General features: G+C 41.6%; 2 protein-coding genes across 3 annotated transcripts in view; one reads left to right on the top strand and one right to left on the bottom strand.

The window, feature by feature from the left end:
• Window positions 1-1,117: 1,117 nt before the first annotated feature.
• On the bottom strand, window positions 1,118-2,436 carry LOC117588021 (leucine-rich repeat extensin-like protein 3). 2 transcript variants are annotated; one of them, XM_034279060.1, is made up of 3 exons: window positions 2,355-2,436; window positions 1,817-2,293; window positions 1,118-1,732 (listed from the first exon to the last, which is right to left on the bottom strand). In XM_034279060.1, exons 1-3 carry the CDS (start codon window positions 2,355-2,357, stop codon window positions 1,304-1,306), a joined length of 909 nt encoding a protein of 302 aa, XP_034134951.1. In that variant the 5' UTR covers window positions 2,358-2,436; the 3' UTR covers window positions 1,118-1,303. The 2 variants fall into 2 exon arrangements, with proteins under 2 accessions (XP_034134951.1, XP_034134950.1); XM_034279059.1 differs by having other exon boundaries at window positions 1,118-2,293.
• Window positions 2,437-6,270: 3,834 nt separating this feature from the next.
• LOC117587954 (nuclear hormone receptor FTZ-F1 beta) overlaps window positions 6,271-11,423 on the top strand; it is a 29,225-nt gene continuing 24,072 nt past the window's right edge. The window contains exons 1-2 of the mRNA XM_034278957.1: window positions 6,271-6,382; window positions 7,527-7,861. The gene's annotated coding sequence lies outside the window, so the exon portion shown is untranslated. The remainder of the gene's footprint in view (window positions 6,383-7,526; window positions 7,862-11,423) is intronic.

Raw genomic sequence — 11,423 nt, 5'->3', positions numbered from 1 at the left:
AATGCAGTTGCCACATAGATAACGTCTCGTTTGCATTCAAATTGTAAGTAGATTTTTCTGTGTAAATTTAATTAATAAAACTATATTTATTGAACGTAGCCTTTTTAGGTCAATCCCATAAAAATCTCTACATTTTCAGGGGATTCTCAAAATGGAACTCATTTAATTGATTTTAATTGTATGTACACAATTCATGGATTTATTCCTATTCCAACTATTATTTTATTTATTCCACTTATTATTATGCAGATTGCTCTCAGCTCATTGCTTGCACTTCCCATAACAACCGAAAACTGTTGCATATTTACTTCTTAGGTGCTAAATACAGAGCTCCACCATACACAGTGCCTTCCGTCAGACAACCTACAAATAATATTTGCCTCACTGCAAAAAAAAAAAAGAAACAGAAAATAACTATTGGCGGCCTCGTAAAGATCATACGAGTACTCGTATTGATATTTTTCAAGTGCAATGTGTATGCGCAAATTGGCAAATATGGGTTGGACTTCTGGTTTTGAAGGTTCAACCGCGGCTTTAGAGTGTAACAAAAATTATGTACATTATGGCCTCTTATTTAATGGCCCCTTTAGAGTCTTACCAAATATTCCCTTTAAATTGTGTGAATAATTTCCAGATGCTTCTGCTACCAACAAATATTCTTCCTCAGACTCGAGGTGCGTTTTGAAGGTTCCCCTTCAGGTAAATCCCCTCAAATTGTAAATAAAATATTGGATTAACCTGGAAAGGCCCTGCTAGAGGCTGATCTATTGCTTCAAGTGTCATTGAGCACTGCAAATACTCTTCTCGCCGCATAAGTGAGATCTCGATGAGAGCTCTCGATGAGGTCTGCTCTCTGCCCGTAACGATTGCCAATGCCTGCGTTGTTATGGCCTACACCTTAGGTCATTTTTGTGTAATCTTAATTGTTGTTGGGCGACTTTTTTTTGGCCAATACTTATGCGAATTTTATGGCTGAATTTTGATGGCATTCAATTTAAATATCTATAGGCAATCGAATCGCATAACACTCGATTGGAAGAGGCAGCGATCGATCGATCGGATTCCTTGTGCAATTATCGAACTATTTTGGGTTTTTTTTTGTATTTTTAAATTTTATTTTATTTATTAGCTAGAAAATCTCAACGGGAACTTTGTGTAACAACAAATAATCAACAACAATGAAGTGAGTGGGAGGGAGAGAGAGAGCAGGCCGCTTGTTAATTTAACAAGCCATCGGAATCGATCCTCTCCTTTCCTCTGCTCTCCCGTGAATGGCTGTGGACATCACAGATCGGCAATCAGCCTAGAAGCGGAACCGCTTGGCGGGCACATTGTACTGGTAGCCAGACGACTGCTGCTGCTGCTGCTCCACGGGTGCGGAGTAGACTGGAGCTGGGGCAGGGGCAGAGTACTGAGGTGCTGGAGCAGGAGCAGAGTACTGTGGTGCTGGTGCAGGGATATCCTGAACAGGAGGCAGGTACTCGGGAGCTGGAGCAGGCGCAGAGTACTGAGGAGCAGGTGCTGGGGCAGAGTACTGTGGCGCGGGGGCAGAGTAGACTGGAGCTGGGGCAGGAGCAGAGTACTGTGGTGCGGGAGCTGGCGCGGAGTACTGTGGAGCAGGTGCTGGGAAGTCCTGAACAGGAGGCAGATACTCGGGAGCTGGAGCAGGAGCCGAGAACTGAGGAGCAGGCGCTGGGGCAGAGTACTGAGGTGCAGGTGCTGGCGCCGAGTACTGAGGTGCAGGAGCAGGGATATCCTGGACAGGAGGCAGATACTCAGGACCAGGTGCAGGCGCAGAGTACTGAGGAGCTGAGAACTGTGGTGCGGGTGCAGAGTAAACTGGAGCTGGAGCAGGAGCAGAGTACTGAGGTGCTGGTGCAGGGATATCCTGAACAGGAGGCAGATACTCGGGAGCTGGAGCAGGCGCAGAGTACTGAGGAGCAGGTGCTGGAGCCGAGTACTGTGGTGCGGGAGCAGAGAAGACTGGAGCTGGGGCAGGAGCAGAGTACTGAGGTGCTGGGGCAGGAGCAGAGTACTGTGGAGCAGGTGCTGGGAAGTCCTGAACGGGAGACACATACTCGGGAGCTGGGGCAGGAGCCGAGTACTGGGGAGCAGGTGCTGGCGCCGAGTACTGAGGTTCCGGGGCAGAGAACACTGGACCTGGACCCGATGGAATGTTGAACGATGGGGAGGGCTTGTTGTACGAGTAGCCACTGGCACCACCGCCCAGATTCAGATGGGAGACATCGGCAGCAACCGCCGCGATGGCGCACACAGCAAACACGAAGAGTTTCTGGAAGAGATTAACCCATTAGCAGGCCACAAACTGGAAGATCGCTATACGCTCCACTCACCATTGTTGTTGATTTGTTGGAACGGGGGGAGTTTCCCAAAGTTCGTTGGATTTGGTGGAGTGGAAGCTTTGGCCAAGAGAGACTGAAGCTGAATGATGACCCACTGCAGATGGCCGGCGACTTTTATACCCACAAATTCCCAAGTTCAGACTTGGCATAAAGATGCGTCTCGTTTCGGTTTCGCTGTTCGGACTCTTCGTTTTCTTTGGGGTGTATCGGTCTGCGTTTTGCTTGTCACAGAAGAGGCGAAACGTTTAATTTTATAAGCAGATGAGAGCCGATCATTAACCCCCCAGTGGGCGTGTAAATGTGCCCCAAATGATTTTGTTTAATTTATTTTAATTTATTTTTGTGCTAATACTTTGCACAACTTTTGAAGATCCTAAGTGGAGGGAGTGTTTTTGGGAGCCACTAATGTGGCTCTTTATTCTGATTGATTTGTAAAGCAATTAAGCTTTAAAGTAGAAACACTTCCGATTAAAACTGTGCGACAAGTGGCAGTATTTTGCAATGAATTTGCAATAGACAAAAACCATGATGTAGGCCTGACTGAGTAGATCACTTCCTCATACCTAGAATACGCATTAAGACAACAAAATAATTTGTTTAGTTCGTAAACAAGAATTTTGTGACTTTTGGCATTTTTGGAAGTATTTGAAACACTAGCAAGTGGCCTATTTTGTTTAAAATAAATGCCACTAACGGTTCACATCTAAAAAATATTACCATACGCCAAAAAAATCATTTTTCTAAAATGTTCAAAGTTGAAGAAACATTAAAATTTGTAGGACACTTTTACTTGGGATCGTTATATCTTTAGGTATATTTATTATATCAATACGAATCATAATTTCGGATTATCTTTATTCACATTGGCCTTTGTATTATTCACAAATATGTGCTTTAAATCTGTGTATGTATTTCATATTCATAACGAGTTTAAGTGCCCCACAACTCCCCCTAAGGGTTAACAATCGCTCGCCGCCTCTCTCTCTCTCTCTCTCTCTCTCTCTCCCTTTCTCACTATCTTTTGCTACCGGCTTGAGCTTGTGCGTGTGCGTGTGCGTGTGCGTGTGCGTGTGCGTAGAGGCAGTAGATCCGCCGCTCACCTGCTATCGCACATATCGTACCGCCATCGAACTGTGGCGGGGAGGGATATTTGGCTGGGGGTTTTGCAATGTCAACAGGGCAACTCGAAGCAGCACGGACTTGGACACGCCAACGCTCATTTGCATTTGCAGTGTGCAGTGTGCCGTGTGCTGTGTGTGAAGTGTGTACACAACCAATTTAAGGGCCACACACGCACACACGAAACATTCAAAAGTCAAAGGTTACCCCCACACTCTCTTTAATCTGAGAGCAGACCAGACTTCGTTTTGGCTAGCGGAAATTTGTCTGATTTAACTATTAGCCGGTGCTAATGGCCACAAACTACATGCTTGAGCGCCGTCGCTGCAGCTTGTTCAACCAACAAACTATTCAAGGATGCCCGCTGCTGGTAGACTTACTATTTTTAATCTCAGTGAACTTGTAAACTAATGAACTAATGAAACCGCAGCAGCTGCCTGCCTGCCTGCCCTGGCCGCCGGCAAACGGCCGTCATTTAATTAATTTGAATATGATTTAGGGTCGCTCCGGGCCACACGGTCAATGGGTTTACCTCTCTGTGGAGCTGCCTCTCTGTCTGTCTGTTCGGTCCTGCCCGTTTCGTGTGTGTAATACCCCCCGATGAAGACATCAACTAAATGCAAGCCCAAGCGACGTTTCTGTGGCTTTATTTTTCATTTGTTATTTTATTTATAATATATTTTCACTTTTCCCTTTGGGGGGAGTTTCATTTCTGAGTCGTATGTCTCTTGTGTGCACTTTTACTCAATCATGAGGTGGTGTTTTTCTTTTCTTTTTTGTAAGTGCCCTTCAAGAGGGTGTTTTGATGATTTAAAGTGCCTGATTGCTGTGGAGCACGGAGTACTACTTTCATCGTAGCCAAGCAAAATATGGTCTAAGTTTTAGTGATGGTTTATTTTTTAAGAAGAAGATCATGTGGGAATTGACTAAAAGCGATCAAAAAGTATCAATTTAATGCATACATAACAATAAATAAGAAATTGGACACACAAGATACGTATATGGCGAGAACAATCATATTGGAAGCACTTGAATCAAGGTATTAAGGGAATCGTTATGAGGGAAGTCCTTTCCTGATCGCTATTAAGGTTGCCCTAAAAATTGCTTCTCAATTTCCTATACAATAAGATATGTAAGAGAACTTCAATTATATTTAGCAGCAATTTAATTAGGTTTTGCTATATATCCCATAGTCCCAATTTTTAGAAGCAATTAAAATTACTCAAATTACGGGAATCATTCATCAAAAACAAAACACGATAGAAGTATCCTAATAGATCAGAATATCCTGACTTAACTCATTTTTAGAAACAATTAAATTCGATTATAATTCTTTCTTTATTTGATGTATTAGAAAATAAATATTTAAACTTTTGTTTTGCTAAAGAATAATCATGGATAATTCTAATTATAATTGTTAAAACAATTTATTACAGATGATTGTTATCACCGATAATTATCCGTGATTTTTTAAAAATAATGCTTACGTCAGCTGTTTTTTATTAAACAATTTTATTTGTTAATTTTTGTATTTAATAATCCCACAACGAAGGGCATCCCCACTTCGTTATCCCCTCGTTAGCGTCGGGTTCACGAGTTTTGATTGTTTTACATATATATTTCGAATTTTGAATTGATTTCTCGAACAGACATCCATAGATGATGCCTGCTGTCTGCCTCTGCTCCCTCTGCTCCCTCTGCTGCCGGCTACTTGTGACCTTCAGCAAACGACGCCCCAGACACGATAGACACACAAAAAGGTGACAGAGTGCTTTTTCTTTCTTCTGTTTATTGTTTCATTGTTGTCTAAACTAAACTAATCATGGCTGGATCTGATGTATTGTTAATGTTTAATGCATTTAAGCGGAGCAGACCCCTTTTGCAAGCGTGTTTCACTTGCAGCGAAATGAGTTCAGGCGGATTCAGTGTCGCGAATTTGCTTAGCCCACTTTATCAGACAGGCTGGGTGGATGGGAGAAGAGCATGGGAATGGGTTGGGATTGGGTTGGGTGTGTGACCAAAGAGGCAGAGCATAAAGGGGAGCAAATAAACCAAAAAGCCAACGAAAAGCAAAATGGCTTGCCTACATGTGATTATCTGCGATCCAACTTAATTAACCAATTAGCTAACCATATTTAACAATATATACAACAATCATAAACCATTTTATGTTTAGCTTTTGTGTGGGTGTGTGTGTTTGCTCAGAATTATTAATAATATGCAATTTACATAGGAGGCGGATTGCAGGCCAATTCTCATTTGCATATGCCAGCAATTTATCAATCCAAAATGTTGCCTAATAATTGATTTAGAGGTCTTTAATGGGTTGAGTCTTAAGCTTAAGCAGGGTCTACTTACAGGCAACAAAAGTAATTAGAGGAGGAAATCTCGTAAGTAATTTCATCTACCCTTCCAAATTGAATTTAATAGATTCTTGTGAGCTGTAACTGGTAAGAGATAAATAGTGGCTTAATTTGAATGTTCGGCGCACTCCAACAGGTGTCAGCTGACAAAAGTTAATGGCTACAGCACAGGCTATGCTATCTGGCATACTCTAACTTGCAACTCAAAAATGAGTATGAGTCTGAGGTGTTTTAAAGAAGTTAGTGCTGGTAGTATTAACAAGCTGGTAATATTAATCAGAATATCAAAATCGAGGAAATAATTAAGATCTGGTATACTTACGGTATATTTTAAAAAAGTGAGGTGGTATAATTCAGTGCATTTTTTCACGGTATATTTTTTTTACTCATTCACAATAGGACAAATTTACAATTCACAATGGGACTAGTTTTTGTTTCCCAATTCCGTTGTTTTATCCAGTCTGCTTTCCACCGTCATCCGTCATCCATTCTTTTAGATCGTTCATGCTCCGCGCGCCCATAAATCCGAAGTCCCAGGTAAACAAAATTCAAAGAAATACGAAAGCAACGACAAGATAGTGAAAAATGCGGAAATATAACAAATAATGTATGATAGTGCAATGGTGGCTGAAGCAAAGTTAAGTGGGCTATCATTTGTATTAAACAAAAAAGAAACCCCATTCCAATGCAGCCGCAAGGCCGCAAACAAAAGTGCAGTTCAAATGAGGCAAAGAGCGCACAGGTTTTATTCCAATTGCATATGAAAACCCAAAACCCAAACCAAAAGCGGTGCCGAAAGACGAGTATAACAAATATAGCGAATGACGGGCGCGCAATAAGATAAAATTGAAGGTTATTCTTTATTGTAAACAAAAAAGCAAGTGTTAAGCGGCAGAGTGAGACACACGAATACTCACAGAGCGTTAGAGCAAGAGAGGTAGAACGGAGAGCGCAGCGGCAGAGGAAGAAAGCAGCGCACAAAGCCAATGCTGAAAATGTCAATAAACTCTGCAAAAGGTGAGGAAAAACGCAACAAGAGCGGTGCTAGAACTTGAGCGTGAGTGAGATAGCTGCTGTCGTGTCGTGTAAAATAAAACGCCAGCTGAGGGCAGAGCTGCGACGGCGGCAGAACAACAGCAACAGTGGCAGAATCGAAGAAAGCAAGCAAGTGCAAAAAGAGAAAAGAACGTTCCGTTTTGGTGGTCAAACTTTTGTTGTGTATTAAATTTACGTCAACTAAGGCAGCAAAAATGTACAATCTTCAGCAACAAAACGTTGTGCAAATAAAATGTTGAAAATCAAAAGAACAGTCCACACTCTCTGGCTCTCTTTCTCTCTCTTGCCCGGAAACCCTGCTAAAGAAAGTCGATGCTCTCAGACACTCACACACAAAGAAAGCTACTGCTTGCATGCGCGTGTGTAGGTTCTTATTGGGAATGGTTCGTGTGTGTGTGTGTGTGTGTTTGTGTGCAGAAAAAACTGCAACTGCAACTTCAACAAGTTTAGCAAGGCCTCTCTTTCTCCACCTCTCTCTCTCTCTCTCTCACCTTGCGCACAGTGTAGCTGCAGTTTGTTTATTTTATTGTCCATTTGCTGGTCATTCTCGTTCTCCCACCCTCCTCACCACCCATGCCAGTGTACCACCAGTGCGAGTGAGTAATTTACCGTTAATAATTCACAGGTGAAAAATCAAAGCTGCGACTGCAATTTTCTCGTGCAATAATTTCGAAAAATGCCTCAATTGTGCAACAAATAATCTACACATATTTTCTACGCAAGAAATATTGAATGAAAAATGTTTAGTGTTTAATCATAATATGTGTGCAAACAATAATCAATTATTATAGAAAACTAATAAAAAAGCGCTTTGGCCTTGTGGGCCATCCCCCCACAAAAACAAAAAAAGTCGCAACAACAACGTAAAATCCTTTAGGGAACATCCACCCCGAAGAAGAATCTTTTAGACTGAACAAAAATCGGACAATTGGAATATAATACTTAATCATTTTTAAAATGGTAAGTGGAGAGATAAGATAGTTTCAATTTAATTTTTAAGTATTAATTTTGATTCGATTTATTTTGATACTTAACTTTGCTGTCGGGTTGAATGTGCAGTTATTGTTGCCATTTTATCCGTCCTCTCTCCTCCTCTTTCCTCTCTTCTCTTTTGATACATTATTGAAGTACCCTTTTAAAGAGAAGAGGCATATTAGACTTAGAGTAATGAAATTTAGTAGTAGAAGACGAACAGCAATGATCTATTTTTGATATACTCGGTCCCTCTCGCTCTCTCTGTATTTATTTCCTGTATAGAGTTTGTACCGTAACTGAATGCGTCTTACATGAGTATCATGTGTGCAAAAGGTACTCTGCAGGGTAGCAACAGTGCGAGTCTCTTTATTAATTCTGTTTGATTCTCTTCTCCAGCGCATCCTTCATCGCTCTTCTATTTCGTTTGGGAGCGAAATATTCTCAACTGTTTTTAATTCAATATCCATTTCACAATGACCAAAGACTGACACTTTGACCGATCTTTAAATTGCAGTTTATCCCAATCTACATTATATCTGTAAGTAAAAGTATGTATCCAATGTAAGAACTCTCCTCATTTCCGTAGCAGCAAAGCTGCCATAATTCCCCTTTTCTTCTCTCCACAATGCACACCACTTGAATCGGAAGACTTTTTCAAGCCTCCCAAAATCAAAACAATTTAATTAACGCCTCGAAGTACAGTAATAAAGAGGAGTGGAGAGTGGAGTAGAAGACCCAACAAGGGGTGAAGGAGGGTAAGGTGACTGAGTTTCGGCTCCGAGTGGCTGGACGGTGCCCGCGAACCACTTCAATTCATAACCAGTGAAATGTAACGGCGCCGTTGGTCACTTGAACTACTTTCATATATACTATAACGGTAGGGGGAGAGGAAACAAAGTGGCTCTCTGGGGGCCTCTCTCCCGGTCCCGATCCCTGGCTACCAGATTCGAACCGTCTGACTCACTCATTTCGGCGAAGTGCAATTGCAGCCCGAAAAACCGAACCATTCCCAAAACCCAACGTAGGCCAACACCGGAAATTGTTTCTGAAAGAAAAAGCAGAGCAGATCACAGAGCGGTAAGGGAAAGGTTAGGGGCAGGGTATTACTTATTTTGGAGAGTACTGAGGGGGCCAATGCATGTCTTTTGAACAATATTACCCAGGCACGTTTTGAACTCTACCACACACACACACAGAGACAGACACACACACACACACATTTCTTCTTTTCTTTTAGCTGCTTTCGCGTGTAGCTTGACCCAGAAAAATCAAAGACTCGCCAAAGACTCTTTGGGGGCACCACCACCGTAGGTGTACAGCCGATGACGAAGAGGTTGAGGTTGAGGTTGAGGCTGAGAAAAGGCTTCAGAGACTCGTTGGATCGGTGGATCGGTTTGGTTTGGAGCACACTGTCTGTCTGTCTCATAAACCATTTTAAATGTTGGAGGGGCTCATTATTATTTTGACTACGTCGGCTTGCGGTTTTTGTGTTTATTGGCTGTTCTTTTTTCGCGTTGTAATACCCTGGATAGTTGGAGTTGTATTTGATTGAACAGAGAAATTAAAGATTGAAGGAAGTGTTAACTCCTATCGGAGAAATTCGATCATCTGCCATATTATGATTTCTATGTAATCGAGTATGTGTGTATCGTGAAAAGTAGTTGTATGACCCATTATTTTAAAGATATAGGAATATTTACTAGAACTGTATATGATGATATTATCTAAACTGGGTAAGAAAACCAAGGAATTTATATACCCTTTTACGTATTGTCATTCATTTTCCCCCTATGCTGAGAATAGTTTTTGAATTTTTCTAATTAGTACACAAGATACACACAAAGCGGAGTATAGGGTATTCCCCTGGTCGTATACCAGCCTCTTTTCTGTCTGAAGTGTTGCAGTTTTTCTCTCTGTACGAGTATTTCTCCTTTTCATTTCGTAAACTGGGTTTATGTGCGGTGGTCTTTACTTTTATCATCGACTGCTGCTGCGACTCTTTTCTCCCCTTCTTCCCCTCTCTTTTTCGCTTTATCTCTGGCGGAAGGTTAACCGCGAATTTTGTAAGTTGATTGGCTCTGGCGGTTGGCGGCTGGCTGTCCATCCGCATCGTCTGCAGCTTGTTTATGTTCTTGAACTCCTTTTAAGTGTGTGGTGCGGCCCCGAATGTTAATTTACAGCTTTTGTTGTCATAACTCCAGCTAAAGGCAGGTGTGATTGTGGGGCAGAGAAGGGCGAGTAGCCAATTGGGGGGCAGGAGCTGCTGTAGAAGCTGCTGAAACACCCAAATGGGACGGGGACTTTAATGTGGCGGTAATGGGGCAACTGAGGCGTGCAACAGATTTATGGTGAAAATGTAAGAGTAAGAGTTGCTGCAGTGGGATAAATATGATAAATCGATGAAGGAAGTATCGATTTTGAATCGATGTGTGAATGATGTGTATAAATTTGAATGCAGATTTATGTAGAAAGACATTTTGGTGGGGTTAAATATGAGAATTCTGTGGAGGAAGTATCGATTTTTGATCGATTATTAAATGGGAATTGTACCAAGGAAATAATAGAGAAGTTACAATATCTGGAAATAATTTAGATGATAAATATGAATAACCTGTAGGTGAAGTAAGTATCGATTTTTCATCGATTTATTGGGCAATTGTGATTTATTTGCGATCTTTCAATCAAAAATCAATTATTTTCATATAATAAATGTGTTCTACGACTGTTTTTGAAATCCCTAACCATGTTTCATGCCGTTTCATAAATATCTTTCAAAGTATCAAAATCAAACACAAACAACTTTGCTACTGCTAACAAAAACGACACAAAATATAAATATAAATTTACAATTTGTTGGACCCCCTCTCCAATTACTCTGGGAGGACGTCCAGTGGAGATCATAATTGAAGTCTAGCCCATATCTCATGTCGATCTTGAACTGCCACACACAGCAGAGGGAAACCACATCATATTTTCCGCTCATTCGATGGTTTTGGCTTGGCAGCTGTTAACCGGTTCTCGGAATTGATGCCTTGAGGCGTAGTACACCCCCCACTTACAGAAACATAAATTTTTACATGCTTCGAACCAGCTACCTCTCCCACTCCCCCCGCTCTTTGTGGCCTGTGTCAGTAACGCTGACTGGGACTTGGCTAATTAGCAGTTAACAATTGCAACATTGACCTCCTCCTCCATAGTTGTTCTTGCCAGCAAACATCAAGAATGCTTTGGCGCTTTGTTCTATTGTTTATGAGGCGAGAGAGAGAGAGAGAGAGATCAAAATAAAAGATACAATAAACATGGCAGCAGGTTTACCTTGTTGGTAACCTCAAAAGAAGAAGAACTTGGCTCGATCTCTCTCTATATTTATCTCTGTTAACTGGTTGACATATAGGGGAAGGGGGGGAGTTGCTGAAAAGACACAAGTCTCTGCAGCTCTTTGAAAAGCGCAACATTTTGTGCGCTGGAAACATTGTTGCTTTTTGCCATTTTAATGCTTCCTCAGAGAGGGTATAACAGGGAACATGTGACTCAAAAAACACATTCT

Source organism: Drosophila guanche, unplaced genomic scaffold (assembly GCF_900245975.1).
Source record: "Drosophila guanche unplaced genomic scaffold, DGUA_6, whole genome shotgun sequence".
NCBI lineage: Eukaryota > Metazoa > Arthropoda > Insecta > Diptera > Drosophilidae > Drosophila > Drosophila guanche.
This window is presented reverse-complemented; position numbering and strand designations above follow the sequence as displayed.